The following is a 21,394-nucleotide window of genomic DNA, read 5'->3' as shown; positions in this document are numbered from 1 at the left end:
ACTCTCCCACGATCGTACCCAACGTGGCGTGGCCATTAGATCATGCCCCATGTATGTCTGATTGGAAACCAGCTTCAAAAGTATCTTCTTCACTTATCTCTTGCACACAGATTTTCTCTTTTCATTTTGTTGATCAACGCCAGGTGGATAAACTTGCATCGAGGGAATTTTCCTCTCATTACTGAAGTCATTTTCGAGTTTATCCAAGAGATATATGACAGCCTTCCACACATGTTTTGCTTATGCAATTAACCTATCCTTGTTTAAATGTTGCAATCACTCAGGGATAAATCTTCCCTCTCCATAATAGTCATAGCAATTAACAAAGCCTTTTCAATCAGCACAGTAAAATTCACCTTGGGAATCTTATCAACCTTCAACTCAGCAAGTACCAGTACTCATATTTGTCGATGGATTTGAAATCTGGGATTAGCCCCCAATTTATATTGTGATCCTTGTTCAGACTCCCAATTCTTTGGTAGGATTTGGTTAGGGATGAAGTTATGGACAAAGCAGACAAAGTTTGAGATTTAAGGCACTTGCTCAATGAGGAAAATTACAAGATTCCAAACAAAAATAAACGTTTGGTATATCTTTAAAGTCAGTAAAGTAAAACAATATACAATATTTATCTTATATTCCAACATTCCGGGTTAATATGATATACATAAGAATCAACAGGTAAACTGTGGTCGAACAAAACAAGCATAGCTTTCTTAACAAGTTGAATGAAATTACCCCAATTGAAGAAGTTATGATGTAAGGAAAGTGAATAGAAATATCATAATGGGATGAAGCCATTTCATGTATGTCAATCAATCGTACAACTTTACCTATTGGTCAAATATGTTGAGAGGTAGCTGTAAAGCACATGGAACATTTATATAAATGATTAGTAACTCAGTAAGATATGCATAAAAAATGGTAATAGGATTTTGGAATCAACACAAGAACTGAGTCAAAACACAGTATAGTACATAGACCTTGGCTGGAATTTTACAAGCCCCAGGATGGGAGGTGTGAAGACTGCCAAAATGGCATGGGAATTGGGGCGGGGGGAGGTAGTTTGCAACCAATGTCTTCCAGCCACTATCTCATTTTGCCAGCAGTAGGAAAGCTGATGGACATGCTACATCTGGGAGCCATATACCCACTTAAATGGTCAATTCATAGCTTTTTCCTGCCTCTCATTTTACTTGCACTGGAACAGTCTGCTACCACATGGGGAGACCATTCAGTGGAAATCTCTCCAAGGATTTTCCGGCACTCCATGGCCCATGGATGGACATGGCCACCCCTGTAGACGCCAGCTCTCAGGGATCCTTCCCCCTCACCTCCCTGAACCCCACCACCCATAATCAGAACATGTTGGTCAAGAAAAGATATACATATATACTTGTTCTGTATCAGCAGAATGATCTTACTTTAATAAAAGCTGTAAAAGGGGAAATCATTTGTGTAGTATGATTGAAGCTAACGGGAAATATAATATTCATTTACAACTGCATCACCTGCCATTCTCTTTAATGTATTCTGGAATGTAGAACTGGGTGTAAATAAGCAAAATTCAGCATAAACAATCAAGGACTGAGGAAAGTGTCAAACTCACCCCATACATTCTTTCTTTTAAGTATGAAAACTAGTTTCAGGCCATCCAATGATCAGTCATATAGATTAGACACTGCATTTGTATGAACATGCAATTGTCGAAGATTTAAATGTTTAATGTGAATTATACGGGTGCCATAAAATTTCACAGTAACTTCATTTGAAGCCTACTCATGACAAGAAGTGATTTTCATTCATTCAAAGGAACAGAAAATGTGCAGTTTTCATTGAGGATAAACTTTTAAAAATTGTTCAAAAAAAAAATCACAAAACACCAGAACATTATCCTGTTTTCTGCAGTGCACAAAAATCAAGTTTAATTTTGTGCCTATTCTGAAGCAGCATAATTGTAGGACAATCCCTTGTTTAGCTCTTTGCTTCGCAAACCAAAGGGAGACAAGCTGATTCTCTTTGGACACTCCAATACTCGAGATGGGAAGGACGCAAACCTTTGGAAAAGGTGTGTTAGGCAGGGAAGGTGTGGGGAAAACAAATGCCAACGATGTCCTCCTCCTGACAAAATGTTTAGAACATGACCTGGTCATCACAAACAACCTGTTCCGCTAGCTGGACAAGCAGAAGATCTTATGGCAACACACCCGCTCCAGGCACTGGCACCTAATAGACTATATTAACGAACGGCACGGTAGCACAGTGGGTAGCTCCAGGGTCCCAGGTTCCATTCTCGGCTTGGGTCACTGTCTGTGAGGAGATTGCACGTTCTCCCCGTCTCTGCGTGGGTTTCATCCGGGTGCTCCGGTTTCCTCCCACAAGTTCCGAAAGATGTGCTGTCAGGTAATTTGGACATTCTGAATTCTCCCTCTGTGTACCCGGACAGGTGCCGTAGTGTGGTGACTAAGGACTTTTCACAACTAGGGACTTTTCACAGTAACTTCATTGCAGTGTTAATGTAAGCCTACTTGTGACAATAAAGATTATTATTATATCATCATCCTGGCAAGAGACCGCAAAGACGTTCGCATCACCCGCGCCACGACTGGAGCCAACAACTGCTGGACTGACCACCGACTAATCTGTTTTACTATCTCCATCACCCTGGCCCCAAACCGACACAGGCAGAAGAAACTCTGCAGCAGGAGATTCAATGTCACTAGACTCAAAGGCCCCGAGAAGAAAGAGCTACTCAGCCGGCACCTCACAGCTAACCTGGCAACAACTAACGAGCCAGAGCAGCAGAACGCCCACAGTGTCTGGTCCGCCTTAAAAGCCACCATATTCAGCTCCTGCAAGGAGACACTCATGCTCTTGACCAGGAAACCCCAAGACTGGTTCGACGAGAACAATCAGGTGATCCAGGATCTTCTTTGACCGCAAGCGCAAGGCGTTCCTGAACTGGCAGCTCCACCAAAACTCGAGTGAGAGGAAACAAGCCTTCAGGCAACTGGAGGCCGCGCTGCAACAAAGAACCCATGACCTAAAGAACATATGGTGGGTGGAAAGAGCGCAGGAGACTCAGCAACTCACTGACAACCTGATATGTGCGGCTTCTTCAGTACAATCAAGATCATCTGCGGTCCGAGTACCCAGGAGCCCACTCTACTGAACCAAAAACGGAGAGGCACTTTTCAAAGACAGAGTGGCAGTCAACACCTCCTCAACCATGACATAGCCTTCGACACAAGCGTCCTCTTCATCATCCCGCAACACGCTACACATCACCAACTCAGCGCAACCCCAGCTAGCCGTGAGGTTGAAAAAGCCATTCGACAGCTGAACAACAACAAGGACTCTGGCACAGATTGAATATACGCAGAAGTATTAAAATACAGCATAGATACACTCTTGACAAGAATCCACAACCTCATCACCTTTATCTGGAAGGAAGAGAGTATGCCTGATGATCTCAGAGATACCTTAATTGGGACCATCTACAAGAAAGGAAACAGCCCAACTGCAGAAATTACAGAGGGATTTCCTCACTCTTCGTCACAGGAAAGGTCACCGCGAGAATACTCTTCAACCGCCTCATCCAGCGGCTGAAGGGTTCCTCCCCGAGTCTCAGTGCGGCTTCCGCCCATCACGAGGCTCAATGGGCATCATCTTCAGTGTGCAACAAATCTAGGAAAAATGCAGGAGCATCATCAACCTCTGTAAATGGCTTTCTTCGATCTTTCAAAGATCTTCGACTCTGCCAACCGTGAGTGATTGTGGAGCATCCTTCTCAAATTAAGCTGTCTGCAGAAATTCTTCACCGTTCTCCATCTGCTCCATGATGATGTGCAAGCCGTGATCTCCTCCAACTGAACCACCACAGACCCAAAACATGTGCAAACTGGGGTCAAACAGGGTTGCGTCATCGTACCGATGCCCTTCTCCATCTTCCTTAAACCAACTCTTCACCCATCACCCTGAAGCTCTCCGCTGGAGTGGAGCTAACCAACCAGACAAGCGGGAAACTGTTCAACCTCTAGTGCCTCCAGGCCAGAACCAAGAGCATCCCAACCTCTGACATCGAGCTGCAGTACGTGACAACGCCTGTGTGCGCGCAAAGACACACATTCTGAGGTCGTTGACGCATTCACTGAGGCATATGAGAGAATGGGCCTGAGACTAAACATCCGGAAAACAAAGGTTCTCTCCCAGCCCACTCCTGCCACACAAAACTGCCCCCAACCATTAAGGTCCATGGTGAGTCCTTGGACAAAAAATGTCATTTCACATACCTCGGGAGCCTCCTCTCGGAGCGAGCAGACATTGACAACGAGATCCAACACCGACTCCAATGCACCAGTGCAGTCTTCGGATGCCTGAGGAACAGAGTTTTCGAAGACTGAGACCTCAAACCCAGCACCAAGCTCATTGTCGACAGAGCAGCCGTGGTCCCTGCCTCCTGTATGCATCAGAAACATGGACAATGTACAGCAGACATCTCAAATCCTTGGGGAGATATCACCAATGCTGCCTACGCAAATTCCTGCAAATCCACTGGCAGGATAAGCGCATCAACATGAGTGTCCTCTCCCAGGACAATATCCCCAGTAGCGAGGCACTGGTCACGCTCGACCAGCTGTGATGGACAGGCCACATTGCCCGCATGTCTGACATAAGACTCCCAGAACATGTACTCTACTCCGAGCTCTGCAATGGCAAGCGGTCACTAGGAGGGCAGAGGAAGCGCTACAAGGACACTCTGAAAGCCTCCCTAAATAACTGCAATATCCCCACTGATACGCTTGCCTTAGAATGAACAAGTTAGAGAAAAAGCACCTGCAAAAGTGCCAATCACCTTGAGCATCGTCGGGGGGAGCACGCGGAGGCCAAGCGTAAATAGCAGAAGGAAAGCGCAGAATCCAGAGTGTCCCATCTGCCAAACCTGTGGCAGTGTCTGCTTATCCAGGATTGGACTTTTCAGCCACCGCAGAACCTATCACCAGGAGTGAAAGCAAGTCATCCTCGATGCTGAAGGACTGCCAAAGAAGAAGCTCTTTAGCATGAGGCAGAGACAAAATAAACTGCATTCTGGCACAGGGATCCACTGACTGACATAACATAAATATATGTGTAACACATGTGCTGTGAGTAATAATTCGTTCTTTTATTTTGGATATTTGCTTTACCCCCATTTGCAAATGTCTTACGGTATAATTAAACAGGAAATTCTGACACATTATTCAATATTATATTGTAGCATATCGTCAATGTTAGAAATGCAGGACCCTTTAAGATGGAAGGAAGGTCATTGATGAAGCAGATGAGGATGGTTGATTTGTACAGTGAATTGAAAGAAGATATTTAAAGCTTGTATTTAAAGCTTGTTTTTTCCCCCAGTAGGGGGGCTGCTTCTGGACAGGAAGAGGGTCCAGAGGGTTAGAGGTAAAACCAGAACTGACCCAAGGAGTGCGATTCTCCCCAAAAATTTCGAAGTTCATTTGGGAGTTTCCTGCCGGTGAGTTCCTCATTGCTATTCAATGACACTTAGTCACTTTCTTGGGCCCTAGGGAGTTTCTCACCAGTTTAGCCCACACTTAGAATTGTTTTAGCACTGGGGAGCTGAACGCAGAGATCGGATGGCCATTTTGAAAGGGTGCCTTGATCTCGAAGTGAGCTTCTGGGTCCCACACAACACTCACCGATGGGCAATGTCACCCCCACACACATGGACACTACACCATACCCACAAGTGAGGATACCCCGCGATGGGGTCACCCCTCTTCAGCCCTCCCAAGTCCTTACAGCAACCCCGCCCTTCTAGGACCTGCCCATCACCCCTCCAACCTCCCAGAGGCCCCTATGTACTTGTCCTGCACTCTCCCACCCTTCAAACCATCCCTCTACCCTCGTTCCCCCCTTGCCCCCTCACCTTTGGCAGTGCCACCTTTGCACTCAGGCACCCATGCACTGCCACCCTGGCACCCAGGCAGTGCATCTGCTTTCTCGGCAGTGCCATATAGGCTCACCTTGGCTGTGCAAGGGTGGCAGTGCCAAGGTGCCAGCCTGGCAGAGCCAAGGGGCCCACGTTCCGGGGGAGGGCCAGAGAACCACCCTGCACTTACCTTGACCACCAGGGGTCTCTGATGGCCCAGGAGACTCCCCACGTGTCGTTCCGCCTGGTTCACCTTTGTGCGGACCAGCACTGATTGGCGCCCGGCTGCAGCCTCCCTGGGGAGGCCGGAGAATCGAGGGAGGCCGATGGTTCACAGGCAGGTAGGTCATAAATAGAATTGCGACCTACGTTCGCAAACAGGTGCACTGCCTCGGTGCCAGAGTGGCAGTACAAGTGCCTGAGCGCAAGGGTGGTCCTGCCCATTTGGGGCGGAGGTCCGACTCGTGGGACTCCAGCGAATCACATGAGGCATGGAGGCTGTTGGGAGGCCTTTCCCGGGATTCTCCGGCTGCGTTGTTCTCTCACTTGAGCTTAAGTGAGCCAGAGAATCACAGCCAAAGTTTAAAAAAAATTATTTGCGGGATGTGGGCGCCGCTGGCTTGAGGACAACATTTATTGCCCAGCCCTAGTTGCTCTTCAGAAGGTGGTGGTGAGTTGCCTTCTTGAACCACTGCAGTCCCTCAAGTGTTAGTACATATTGTTAGGGAGGGATTGCCAGGATTTTGATCCAGCAACACTAAAGGACCAGTGATATATTTCTCAGTTCTGACAGTGACTGACTTGGAAGGGAATCGTCAGGTGGTGGTGTTCCCGGGTATCTGCTGCTTTTGCCCTTCCAGATGGTAGCTGGCATGGACTTGGAGGGTGTAGTCTAAGGAACTTGGTGAGTTCCTGCTGTGCATCTTGCAGACCGTATACACGGCTGCCACTGTCCATCTGTGGTGGAGGGATTAAATGTTTGTGGAAGGGGTCACAATCAAGCTACGCTCCAATCCATTATACTCCTGACTAGAGCCTTGGGAAATGGGATTTGAGAAAGGGGAGGAAGGGGTGGGTTGTGAGGGCTCTGCTAGTCACAGTATTTATATGGCTAATCCAGTTCAGTTTTTGGTTAATGGTTGATGTACCATCAAATGGACTCGAGACAGGGCAGCACGGTGGCCTAGTGGTTAGCACAACCGCCTCACGGCGCTGAGGTCCCAGGTTCGATCCCGGCTCTGGGTCACTGTCCGTGTGGAGTTTGCACGTTCTCCCCATGACTGCGTGGGTTTCGCCCCCACAACCCAAAAAAAATGTGCAAAGTAGGTGGATTGGCCACGCTAAATTGCCCCTTAATTGGAAAAAAATAATTGGCTAATCTAAATTAAAAAAAAAAAATTGGACTCGAGACACGATTAAGATCCGAACTGTGGCTTTAATCAGCTAGTTGTTATCCCGGCGGTCGACTACAAAGTAAGGCCGACCGCCGGGAATTCTGGTACCCCACCTCGGAAGCGGGGTCTACTTGTCTCTCGACCAATTGGTGAGTAGTCACATGACTAGTCCCAGCCAATCGGACGAGAGACACATGACCAGCCAGAGCCAATGGGAAACCCATGCTCTGCACCAATGGCAGTGCTCACATTCATACCACCACAATGGTAAGCCCCAAGACGTTGTTAGTGGGGATTCAGCAATGGCAATGCCACTGAATGTCAAGGGGCGATTCTCAGATATTAGACCCTTTCTTTTGGAGATGGTCGTTGTTTGGCACTTATGTGGTGTGAATGCAACTTGCCACTTGTCAGCCCAAGCCTGGATATTGTCCAGGTCTTGCTGCATTTGAGCATGAACTGCTTCAGTATCTAAGGAGTCCTGACATTGTGCAGTCATCAGTGAACATACCCACTTCTGACCTTATGATGGAAGGGAGGTCATTGATGAAGCAGCTAAGGATGGTTGAGCCTTGGATACTACCCTGAGGAACTCATGCAGTGATGTCCTGGAGCTGAGGTGATTGACCTCCAAACACCAAAACCATCTTCCTTTGTGCCAGGTATGACTCCAACCAGTGGAGAGTTTTCCCTGATTCACATCGACTCTAGTTTAGCTTGGGATCCTTGATGCCATACTCAGTCAAATGCTACCTTGATGTCCAGGGCAGTCACTCTCACCCCACCTCTGGCATTCAACTCTTTCTTGAACCACGCCTGTATCACAACAAAACTACTGTGAATCATCAATGTCTTCTGTCGCTTAATGTGGTAAATGGCTATTCACCGATTTAACATACAGGGCGCGATTCTCCGGCCCCCACGCCGGGTGGGAGAATAGCGGGAGGGCCTCCCAACATTTTTCACGCCCTCCCGCTATTCTCCCCCCCCACGCCCGACCCACGCCACGAATCGCCGCTCGCCGTTTTTTACGGCAAGCGCCGATTCTCCGAGGCCGATGGGCCGAGCGGCCGGGCCTTCACGCCCGTTTCAACACAGCAGCAAACACACCTGCTCGCTGCCGTCGTGAAACGGGTGCCAGATGCCCGTTTGGGGGATCTGGGGGCCCGATTGGCATGGCAGTACCACGGCCGTGCGTCCGTAACGGACGCACTCTTTTAACTCCGCTGCCCCACAATATCAAGCCGCCACGTCTTGCGGGGCGGCTGAGGGAAAAGACGCCAACTGCGCATGTGCGGGTTGGCGTTGTCCAACCTGCGCATGCGCGGCTGACATCATCGGCCGCGTCAGCCGGCGTGACGCTTGATGTGCGGCCTTGACGACAGTCGTCAAGGCCGCGCCGCCGTGACGCACGGGGCCGTGCTCCTAGCCCCGCCCGCGGGGTGAGAATCGGCCCCGGAAGTGGGCGTGAAGGCTGCCGTGGGTCATGGCCTGTCCCACGGCAGCCTTTACGATTCTCTGCATTTGCGGAGAATCTCGCCCATTTTGTTTGAATTTATTAAAAAGATTTGAATGTCATTCACCACTTTATTTAGAGCCATTTTATTCATTCAAAAGTAATGATATTGATTTTTTTTTCCTGAGAGAAAATAAGCATTATCATTCTCAACAAAACAAAATAACGTTAAGTTATCATCATTTTGTAAAGTACCAGCATAACACAAGGGCTTTGGTCAAATGTCACATGGCAACAACGTATTGTGATGGTCCTCGTCAACTTGCCTACAATGATTGTTTCCTTAATAACATTTCAAAGATTGTATTTACATTTCGCGCTGCAGGAAACTATCCCATTCCCATCAAGTCCTGAGTCTCTCTTAAAAAATGCCATAATTTGATAATTTAAATGTTCTTTTCGTCTCTTCGTGAAATGAGATTGACATCCTTCCACCTGCAAGAAATAATTGGAATGTAGCCTCATAGAGAGTGTGCTAATATACAGATACAATCTCTGTGTGAGTAGGAATGAAACTGAAATCAGATGAAATGACATGCACTTTTATAATGTGGACTCATGCCAAAAGGATGAAATTATCCAAGTCTCTGATTTATGTCACATGGCAATTCTAAGATGTGTTAGCCGTAACAGAAAAGGATTCCGCTCCCTGAGCACATGGCTGGTGTGTTACTATGCGCAGTGTATCACTGTATCCCGCAGGTCAATGCTTGGTATCTTGGCACCAGTTATAATGCCTTCATTCTGTGACATGCTGCTGTGCCACCTGCACTTGAGTCATCATAACAAACCCGAGGCTACTGGGTGACAAAGGCTTTCTTTTGACAACATAGGTCATAATTCCTGTATGTTACCAACACACACATGGGCAGCATGCATACACAAAAGCCGTGCTGTCACCAAAATGCAATGCATGGCTTAAACAATGATTCCAATGTATGGACAGTTCTAAAAGACCCCCAACAGCACTTGGCTGAGCATGCATGCGTCAAGATTTGTGGTGCTTTGCTTTTCTTGCTTGTTTCCGATCTTCACACATTTTGTTCTCCTTTGGAGAATAGTGGGGAAGTGTTGGATCAACTGAAGGATTATCAACCTGTTTGAACCATATCTTGGAGTGGGACTTTAACCCAGAGCTCTAGCTCAGAGACAGGGATGCACAACTTTGGCCCTTGCAACCAGCTATTTGGTGAACAGCTGAAATAAAGTAAGAGGAGGTAGAGTAAGGGAGGAGGCAGCCAACACAGCCGCTTTCTGGCTAAAGCTTCTGGCAAACATCCAACTCCAAAACCAGTGAATGCAATCCCAATTCCCTACTACCAACAATCCCTCCCAGATCTTATCTTCCTTCTGTCACTGAACATCACAGCATCCGCTTGTCACAATGCAAAAACAAACACCACAATATTCAATTAAGTTTATAAATCAAAACATGCCATATTGCAGAAAAACGTCAACTGATCACCATTATGCACTGCCTTAGTATTTGTCTTTCATGCGCCTATGCCTGTCCTAGTGCTCCTCCTAATGGGTGCAGCATGGTTCATGCAAACTGCTGACTTTCATTGGCGGAAAGCCTTGCAGGATGACCTTGAGCAGCTCCTACCCTCGTAGACAGGTGTAGAGTGCACCATATCAGCTTGGATGGCAGGTGTCTGGGCTCTTTCGCTGACAAGAAACAGCAGAGCACAATGGAGTGGCATAGCCGTCAGCCTTTTTCTGTAGACAGGTCCATCAAAGTCCATATCTGAGCACTCAGCAGCAAAATGTTTGTGAGACCTTAGCCTGGGGTACAGACCACTTCTGTCTAGGTCTCACAACGTGCCTCTAAGCTATTCTATAAAACAGGGGGCTCTCAACAGCAGCTCACTAGGTTCAATGGAAAGGTTTCAAAGGTGCCCCACTCTCATAATTTCCCTCAACACCATGTAGCCCCAGTCTGGTCAAACACTTAACTACTGCTGATTGGCAGCCATCATAATAAGCACTATTCATGTGACCTACCTGAGCTCTCATCCCTCTCTCACTGGCAAGTAATTCATTTAAAAAGCTCAACATAAAAAACTAAACTGCTTTCCATACTTTTATCATATTTTCCCTATTTGGATCCAACAATAAAATATTATTTTATGACGATGTGATATTTGGTTTATTAATATTCTCCCCCCAGTATTCCTCCCCACCCCTACCCAACACTTCTGGATGTCATGAACGGGCAGCACGGTAGCATGGTGGTGAGCATAAGTGCTTCACAGCTCCAGGGTCCCAGGTTCGTTTCACGGCTGGGTCACTGTCTGTGCGGAGTCTGCACGTCCTCCCCGTGTGTGCGTGGGTTTCCTCCGGGTGCTCCGGTTTCCTCCCACAGTCCAAAGATGTGCGGGTTAAGGTGGATTGACCATGCTAAATTGCCCGTAGTGTCCTAAAAAGTAAGGTTAGGGGGGGGTTGTTGTGTTACGGGTATAGGGTGGATACGTGGGTTTGAGTAGGGTGATCATTGCTCGGCACAACATCGAGGGCCGAAGGGCCTGTTCTGTGCTGTACTGTTCTATGTAACTAACATTTCCGCTTGAATTATTGATAATTCTAGGAATAGAATTTTCGATAGAGAGAGGACTCTGGGTATTGAAACAGTGAAGTAATAAAAGCCGAATTTGTAGCGGAATTACATGTTCAGGTGTAAACTATTTAGGTAGCCAATCACAGGCAGCAGGAGGTTCCAAAGAGACAAAAGCAGGTGCTGGGATGAGTCTGTTCGTTTGATCGTGCTAACAAGGAAAATTCTGGCGAAAATAGTGCCAGAAAAGCAAAGAGGACTTGATGACAATGTGGAAAAATGGGCCCTGTTAATTGTGTGTGTAGAACATGCTTAAACCAGAGTTACTAGAAAAGGACATTAATATTTAGGGGGAAGTGGAAGGAGCAACTCACAGGTTCAGTTTCAGAGAAAAACATACATTTTAAAAATTAACATAGAATTGGGGGGAACTGAGGCAAGGAAAAAAAAATGGTGAACAGTTGTTCCTGGCTTGCTGTAGTGCTGAAGGGAGATCAGGAGTGTTGGCAGTGCCCTCCAGTTTGAGGCTATTTCAATATTGCTGTTCTCAGCACAGTTATGGTGTTCTAATTGGTGAGAAGTGTAGAAGAAGCAGTCCTGTTTTCGTTGGAACGTTGACATTTGAAGCCCTCAACATCTCCCAATACCCGGCGTCCTCATCATGTCTCAATACTTGGAGTCCTCATCGTCTCCTAACACCCGGAGCCTTCATCATCTCCCAACATCCGGAACCTTCCTCATCTCCCAACATCCGGAACTTTCATCATCTCCTAATACCTAGAGGCCTCCTTCATCTCCCAATATTCAGAGCTTTCATCATCTCTCAATACCGAGAGCCTTCATAATCTCCGAATACCCGGTTCCCTCATCGTCTCCTAATACCTGGAGCTTTTATCATCTCTCAAACCCGGAGCCCTCATCATCTCCCAACACCCGGAACTTCATCATCTCCCATTACCCAGAGCCTTCACCATCTCCCATTACCCAGAGCTTCATCATCTCCCATTACCCAGAGACTTCACCATCTCCCATTAACCGGAACCCTCATCATCTCCCAATACCCAGAGCCCTCAATATCTCCCAATAAAGTATATGTTAAAATCCCTTTTAGAGTTGATTATATTGGCCCCGAACATCCTGGCTCTCTAGTGTCCGTGTGCTTCATAGCGATGCCCTGGGTCCTGTTTCGTAGAAACTCACGTTTTTCGGGCCTGTGTGCAGCTTGGTTTTGTGAAGGGGAGGTCGTGCCTCACTAACTTGATCAAGTTTTTTGAGGAGTTGACAAAGATGATTGATGAGGGGAGGGCGGTGGACGTTGTTTACATGAACTTCAGTAAAGCCTTTGACAAGTTCCCTCACGGCAAACTGGTACAAAGGGTGAAGTCACATGCGATCAGAAGTAAGGTGGCAAGGTGGATACAGAACTGGCTCGGTCACAAAAGGCAGAGGGTAGCAGTAGAAAGGTGTTTTTCTGAATGGAAGGTTGTGACTAGTGGTGCTCCACAGGGATCGGTGCTGGGATCTCTGTTGTTTGTAATATACTTAAACAATTTGGAGGAAAATATAGCTGGTCTGATTAGTAAGTTCGTGGATGACACTAAGGTTGGTGGAGTGGCAGATAGTGTTGAGGATTGTCAGAAGATACAGCAGTACATAGATAGGGAGGAGACCTGGGCTGAGAAATGGCAAATGGAATTTAATGCGCACAGATGTGAGCTAATGCATTTTGATAGATCTAACATAGGGGGGAAATTAAAAAATATATATTTAGAGTACCCAATTCATTTTTTCCAATTAAGGGACAATTTAGCGTGGCCAATCCACCTACCCTGCACATCTTGGGTTGTGGGGGCAAAACCCACACAAACACGGGGAGAATGTAAAAACTCCAGACAGACAGTGATCCAAAGCCGGGATCGAACCTGGAACCTCAGCGCCGTGAGGCAGCAGTGCTAACCATTGTGTCACCTTGCTGCCCTATAGAGAGGAAATATACAGCAAATGACAAAACACTTAGGAATACAGAAAGCCAGAGAGGTCTGTACGTACAGGTCCACAGATCTTTGAAAGTGGCAACACAAGTGGACAAGGTAGTCAAGAAAACATATGGCATGTTTGCTATCATTGCCCCGGGCATCAAGTATGAAAACTGGCAAGTCATGCTACAGTTGTATAGAACGTTGGTAAGGCTGCACTTGGAATGTTGTGCGCAATCCTGGTCACCACACTACCAGAAGGATGTGGAGGCTTTGGAGAGGTTGCAGAGGAGCAGGATGTTGCCTGATCTGGAGGGTGTTAGCTATGAGGAGAGGCTAAATAGACTCAGACTGTTTTCATTAGAACGACAGATGTTGAGGGATTACCTAATAGAGGTCTACAAGATTATGAGAGACATGGATAGAGTGGATGAGCAGGCACTCTTTCCTAGGGTGGAGTGGTCAGTCACTGGGGGACAAAGTAGAGGAGATGTGCAAGGTAGGTTTTCTACACAGAGGGTGGTGAGTGCTTGGAAAGCGCTGCCAGAGGAGGTTGTGGAAGCAAATACATTAACGGTGCTCAAAAGGCAGCTCGACAAGTACATGGATAGGATGGGTTTAGAAGGATACAGCACTAGGAAACGCGGAGAGTTTTGGTCAAGGGTGGTATCATGACCGGTACAGGCTTAGAGGGCGAAGGGCCTGTTCCTGTGCTGTATTGTTTTCTGTTCTTTGTCGGATTTGGGTGTACCCCAAATATGTGACGGGGAATTCCTCTCAGAGGTTTCCAGGTCAGTGTTCACAGAGGAATTGTCGGGAATTTCAAACTTCCCTTGAACAACTGCTCTGCACTGGGAACAATCCGACAGAGTGACTTAAATTGTTAACTTTGGCTGGTTTTGTCAGTGATACGCTAATAGCTACTCTGAAAGAGTTAGATGAAATAAAAGCACTTCTAACTTTAGTGTAACTATTTTAAAGACCCAGACCGAGCCCTACATGGGACACCACCCACACCCGTGAACCCCAGGGAACTCTCGCACACACCCCCAACTTAGCACCCCACCCACCACTGTATTCACCACCCCTGATCCAGTGGCAACACCTGCTCTAGCCCGAATGCACATCCCCTTTAAAAGGTGCAGTCTGTCTTTAAATAGTGCAGGCTGCCATTAAGTGGTGCTAGCATTGCTCAAATTCGTTATCTGCTGAAGAGTGTATTCACTTGTCAGCAAGTTTAGTGCTTGCATCATGCAAATCAGCAGGCCGCATGAAGTTTGCTTGTTGCCTTCATCAATAGCAAAGGTTTAAATACACATTGTCATACACAAACACATTTTCTGGCCCTGACCAATTTAACAGTCCAACTCTTTTAGGTAGATTGTTCGGAGACTTAAAGCATCAGAATGCTTCAGAATGATTCAAACCATGCTCTAACAACAGCAAAAGCTCATATTTAAGTCGCACCTTTAATGTAATGAATCACCCCAAGGTACTTCGCAGGAGTTTTATCAAACAAAGTACGACACTGATCCACAAAAGGAGACATTAGGTAATATGACCAGAAACCTGGTCAAAGAGGAGGTTTTAGGAAGTAAAAGAGGAAGACGAGGCAAAGAGACCGAGATGCGTCAGTGGGGAATTCCAGATCTGACGCATAGGCACGTGAAGGTATGGTCCCCAATGGTGGTGCAATTATGTTTGGGAATGCGCAAGAGGCTAGAAGTGGAGGAACACAGATATCTCAGACGGCTGTGGCGTTGAAGGGGATTAGAGAGGTAGGGAAGGACAAGGCCACGGAAGGATTTGAAAACAAGTATGAGAATTTAAAAATAAAGACTTTAGTATTTGAATGTACAATGCGTATTCACCATGAATATGTAAGTAATAAATTAGTTGGTAGACATAGATTACATTTTTAACAATTTATAAACAAAGTTGGTGTATTAATTGGAGGGAATAAAAACATCTAAAAAGCATTTGGTTTGGTAACAGCAAGCTCTAAACTTACCAGCAACTAGATTTGTGACACTAATCATAGTATCATAGAAATTACAGTGCAGAAGGAGGCCGTTCAGCCCATCGAGTCCGCGCCGGCCCTGTCAGAATAATGTCCGCTAATACTTCGAATAGCACGGAACACAATGAAAAGTATCAATCTTTCTGGGAATCAGCTTTTTTCTAGTCAACAAATATTATTTTTCTAAGCTAAAAGTATCTAAACCTGTCCTAAATATATTGTGTTGTAATCTGGAAGCACTACTTGACATTGCCAGGAATAAATAAGCATTTGCTGTGAAAAATATTGAAGTTTTGTAAAATATTTCATGTGTTGAGAAACAATGCTCAGCAGTCAAATCTTTAAAATGTTTCAATTACTTTTCAAGTCATAATTTGTAATAATTGCAGGGATATTCTGCCCATTAACACTTTGACACTACCAATTTCCTGTAAATTGATGTAAAAAATATAGGTGACATAAATGATAGTTGAGAAAAAGAATGGTAAACCTTGGATAATGATGTCTTGAAGACATGAATAAAGCATTAGATCACAAATACCCAAAATAATATTGAGAGCCAACACTAACTCCGTGATGAACGAGTAGTTATCATAAATACAAGAGTGAGAACGGAAAATTTGGCATTCCAGCGAAAACTCCATTCACTCTCAGTGGCACCAGAAAATCCCAGAGCGAGTGAGGCGGAAGATTTCAGCACCATCCTGTCCATAAATTCCCTCTTCTCTTTAAGTGGAGCCTTCACATCATCCATTTTCTTTGTAAAGACAGATACATAGTAATCATTTCATACTTTAGCCATGTCCTCTGCGTCGACATTAAAATTTGCCTTTGGATCATTAATAAGCCTAATTTCACCCGAGTTAACCGCTTATGCTCTACATGTTCATAAAACATGTTAGAAGCCACCGCGGAGGAGTTTAGCAAAGCTATTGATTCACTTGCCTTGTGCAAAGCTCCAGGTGTTGATGCTAGAATGCCTGAACTCACCAAGCACAGGAAACCAACATCCCTACACAGACTTATCTTTTTCTGCTGTAGAGAGAGGGTAATGCCCTAGGATATGTTTGATGCAAAAGCAGAGCAATTGCAACAACTATTGAGGCATATCTCTGCAGAGCATCGAGCATAAAGTATGTTTTCCATGCCAGACTGCAGGTTCTGGATGAATGCTTTTAAGCCGAATCCCAGTGTGGTTGCAGAACCAGAAGATCTAAAGTTGACATGATCTTCTCAGTTTGGTAGTTGTAAGAGAAATGCTGTGAACAGAGGAGACCACTACAGTGGTATATAATATACAGTATATAGTATATAGAGTCAAATGGCCCACTCCTGCTCCTATTTCTTATGCTCTTTGAAAAAGTGCAGGGTAATTCACCCACAATGTCCTGATCAACATTAACCAATAAGCCAACACTACCAAAATAAATGATCCAATCCTTAAGATTATTGTTCTGTGTGGGACCAGTTTTTCATTGGTCTGCGATCCCATTACCAGAATTAGGGAGATGGATTAATTCAGGCAAATGCTGGAACCAGTCTTCTGACACCAACTTCGGCAGTTCACATGTGTCCCAAGCCTTCCTTATGCCAAAGGACATCTGATAAAAACCAGGAACATTATAAAGGTGGTTATAGATATCCAGGAATTTGGTTGGGTTTAAACTGAAAATATATAATCCAGTTTATAAGTATTCTGTGTCTCATTTAATATCTATTAACATTTAGGCACATTTCAAATTCTGCAGTTGCAGTACATTATGAGGGCAGTAAATTATCTTTAGCTTAGCTAGAAAATGGATCATGAATTTCTAATTTGAGCTTTTTCCCCCCGAAAGCACTTGTGCATAGGAATGCTAAGTGCATTACCATTTTTTAGATTTAATTATTTTTGTCATCTTAGTTAAGTCATTTTTCTGCAGGAATCTATTTTCATTTTAACAAACTAACCTTGAACTATGTTTGAGGTACTTCTTTATATTGTAATTCCTTCCTTTGTAATTCAGACCAGTGCACTTGGCTATCTACTATTGTGTAGTGATCTGAGTGAAGAATCATCATGTCTGGCAGAGGGGAAGGAGGCAAAGGACTGGGAAAGCGGCACCGCAAAGTGCTTTGTGATAACATCCAGGATATCGCCTGGCTCTCCATGGCAGTGTCAGGCAGATCTCGGGTTTGATCTATGAGGAGACCTGTGGGGTGCTGAAGGTTTTCCTGAAGAATATGATCAGGGAGAGAATTCTCAGGGACAGGATTTATATCCATTTGGAAACAAATGGACTCAATAGCGATAGACAGCATGGTTTTGTGAAGGGGAGTCGTGCCTCACTGACTTGATCAAGTTTTTTGAGGAGGTGACAAAGATGATGGATGAGGGGAGGGAGGTGGATTTTGTTTACATAGACTTCAGTAAAGATTTTGACAAGGTGCCTGTAATACGTCCACAGAGGCAGAAGTCCCTTCACCAGAATCCCTTTCATTCACAAAACCAACAGCAGTACGACCATGTGCATTCAGCTTGCTATCTACACTGGGAGTGCAGAGGATCTGACACTCCCTGTTATATACAAAGAAGAGGTTCCCTGATCGGCCCTCTAATCAGGGACCTTGTATTCCAATTGGCCAATCTCAAAGACCTGGTCGAAGTCATTACAGTGCCTCATGGCAGGCTGGTACAAAAGGTGAAGTCACATGGGATCAGAGGTGAGGTGGTAAGATGGATACAGAACTGGCTCAGTCACAGAAGGCAAAAGGTAGCAGAAGAAGGGTATTTTTCTGAATGGAAGGTTGTGACTAGTGGTGTTCCACAGGGATCGGTACTGGGGCCTCTGTTATTTGTAGTATACATAAACGATTTGGAGGAAAATGTAACTGGTCTGATTAGTAAGTTCGCAGATGATACCAAGGTTGATGGAGTGGCAGATAGTGTTGAGGACTGTCAGAGGATACAGCAGGACATAGATAGGTTGGAGACTTCGGCAGAGAAATGGCAAATGGAGTTTAATCCAGACAAATGTGAGGTAATGCATTTTGGTAGGTATAACAGAGGGGAAATATACCATAAATGGCAGAACTCTTAGGAATATAGAAACTCAGAGACCTGGGGGCGCAGGTCCACAGATCTTTTAAAGTGGCAACACCAATGGACAAGGTAGTCAAGGAAGCATACGGAATGCTTGCCTTCATTGGACGGGGCATCGAGTATAAAAACTGGCAAGTCATGCTGCAGTTGTATAGAACCTTGGTAAGGCCGCACTTAGAATATTGCACACAATTCTGGTCGTCACACTACCACAAGGATGTGGAAGCTTTGGAGAGGGTGCAGAGGAGGTTCATTAGGATATTGCCTGATCTAGAGGGTGTTAGCTATGCAGAGAGGCTGAATAGACTCGGACTGTTTTCATTAGAACGATGGAGGTTGAGTCGTGGCCTGATAGAGATCTACAAGAGTATGAGGGGTATGGATAGAATGGATGGGCAGGCACTCTTTCCCACTGTGGAGGGGTCAGTCACCAGGGGTCATGGGTTTAAGGACCGTGGGGAAAATTTTAGAGGAGATGTGCGAGGCAGGTTTTTTGTACACAGAAGGCAGTGAATGCCTGGAATGCGTTGCCAGGGGAGATTGTGGGAGCAGATACATTAACAGCTTTCAAAAGGCATTGTGACAAATACATGAATAGGATGTGTATAGAGGGATACGGCACAAAGAAGTGTTGCGGGTTTTGGCCAATGTTAGTATCATGACCGGTACAGGCTTGGAGGGCCGAAGGGTCTATTCCTGTGCTGTACTAAACCCGCATTACATCCGTATTCCAGACCATGCACCATTTTCCTCCTGGCATTTTTGCAGATGGGGAAAACCCTAGTGAAAATGCACCCCCCCCCCCCCCCCCCCCCATGAAGCCAGGTTCTTCATTTTAAATAGAGGACAGAAATCAGACTTCCTCCTGCACATCAATTTCTGTCTGGTGGCGTGGGGCTTTGGAAGCACATTAAATACAAACCAGATTTGAAAACATAAGGACATAAAGAATAGGAGTAGGAGTAGACCCTATGGCTGATACAAGCCTGAGCCACCAGGCAATATGACCATGGCTGACCTTGGGCTTTGATTCCACTTACTTACCTGTCTCCTATCTCCCTCTATTCCCTGAGACACAAAAATCTATCGCAGTTTTAAATATATTCAATGATGGCTCATCCATAGTCCTCTGGGGTAGAGAATTCCAAAGATTCACAACCCTTTGAATGAAGTTATTTCTCTTCATCTCAGTCCTAAATGATTAGCCTCTTATCCTGAAACTGTGTCCTCGATTTCACAGCTAGATGAAACAATGTCTCACTAACTACGTGCAAATCTCCTTTATCACTTTGAAAGTTTCAATGTGATCACCTCTCATTCTTTTAAACTCCAGAGAATTTAGTTCCAATTTATTCAACCTCTCATTATCAGGCAACTCTCTCATCCCAGGGACCAATTTAATAAACCTTCGCTGTACTGTCTCCAATGCAATATATCCTTTGTTATGGACAAAGGTGAGAAAACCTTCAGTTCTCTTCCATTACTTTCTCTAACCAGTGTTTTTTTAGGAAAGGAAAGGTGTGTACGTCTTTCTCAACCCCTCTGTATATGGTCAGTTTTGAATTAGCAACAAGCTTTTGTGGGTTTAAAAAAGCAGGTTAATTATTGACATACTTACTCTGAAAGTCTAATGTTACATCAATCATTCAGCACTCACAAACACACACATGCTCAAGAAAAATAACAGTTCGAGATAATAGCACACTTATACAAGTTATAAATGATAGAGCAGTTCATTGTTCACATGTTTGACAAGTCATAGCAAAAGCAGCCATTGTTTGCCTGCTGATGAAGGCATTTTCGTTCGTGATGAGCAGTGTAGGTGGTTTAAATACTGGAGCCATGTCTCAGCGTTATTGCAGGATTGCCTCAAATAGATGACAGTGACCTGGATTCTCCATCTCTCGCGACCGGAAACTGGAACCGCAATCAGGCGGAGAATCGGGCGTCAGACCAAAAATCGGATTCAAGCCTGGCGCTGAATCGAACATCATGCTTCGGTTCCTCACTGGTTCTGATAACGAGGTTCACGCCATGTGCTGGCAGTGGTATGCAAAACCAGCATTTACATGTCATTAGCACGTCTGATCTAGTATTCTCCGGGCCTCCGCGATTCTCCGCCCTTCTCAGGCAGCACGGTAGCATTGTGGATAGCACAATCGCTTCACAGCTCCAGGGTCCCAGGTTCGATTCCGGCTTGGGTCACTGTCTGTGCGGAGTCTGCACATCCTCCCCGTGTGTGTGTGGGTTTCCTCCGGGTGCTCCGGTTTCCTCCCACAGTCCAAAGATGTGCAGGTTAGGTGGATTGGCCATGCTAAATTGCCCTTAGTGTTGGGTGGGGTTACTGAGTTATGGGGATAGGGTGGAGGTATTGACCTTGGATAGGGGGTAGGGTGCTCTTTCCAAGAGCTGGTGCAGACTCGATGGGCCAGATGGCCTCCTTCTGCACTGTAAATTCTTTGTAAAGTCATGTGGGCCTCACTCTAATGTGCAGATTCCCGAGGTACCCGAGGCTTTGGGATTCATCCCCTTCGCCTCGATGACCTCGGGTGACCGCTGTTCAGCACTGGCCTCCACAGATGGGCCAGCACTCGTGAGGGTCTCTCAGGGGACCGGAGGTCCCCAGCTGCATGCCCTTTGGTCAGGATGGTATCCTTGCATTGCTGGTGCCACCTGGACACCCTGGCAGTGCCACCAGGGTGCCAGCCTGGCACGGCCAAGGTACTGAGGTGGCACTGCCGCTGAAATAGGCACTGCCAGGGTGCCAGGTTGGAATTGCCAAGGTGCCAAGTTGGCATCTGTTGCGCGCGCATGATCAGGCCTTGGATGACCTGCTTGGGTGTTGGGGAGTGTGGGGGGGGGGGGGGGGGGGGTAGACCCTCCCAAAGTGAGGGGGTCACTTGGGTAGCCTCGCTACACT

At 45.9% G+C, this 21,394-nt stretch overlaps 1 protein-coding gene across 20 annotated transcripts in view; it reads right to left on the bottom strand.

Moving 5' to 3' along the window:
• The window catches only part of magi2a (membrane associated guanylate kinase, WW and PDZ domain containing 2a), an 886,652-nt gene that overhangs the window by 171,269 nt on the left and 693,989 nt on the right, over positions 1 to 21,394 (bottom strand). For 19 of the 20 annotated variants that reach the window (XM_038811518.1, XM_038811520.1, XM_038811516.1 and 16 more), the window contains one exon: positions 4,293 to 4,376. The exons of the other annotated variant lie outside the window; for it this stretch is intronic. In XM_038811518.1, the coding sequence (XP_038667446.1) occupies positions 4,293 to 4,376 (84 nt within the window). The remainder of the gene's footprint in view (positions 1 to 4,292; positions 4,377 to 21,394) is intronic. 20 annotated transcript variants of the gene reach the window in all.

Source organism: Scyliorhinus canicula, chromosome 11 (assembly GCF_902713615.1).
Source record: "Scyliorhinus canicula chromosome 11, sScyCan1.1, whole genome shotgun sequence".
Taxonomy (NCBI): Eukaryota; Metazoa; Chordata; class Chondrichthyes; order Carcharhiniformes; family Scyliorhinidae; genus Scyliorhinus; species Scyliorhinus canicula.
The sequence above is the reverse complement of the archived record's forward strand: the minus strand, read 5'-3'. Positions and strand labels throughout refer to the sequence as shown.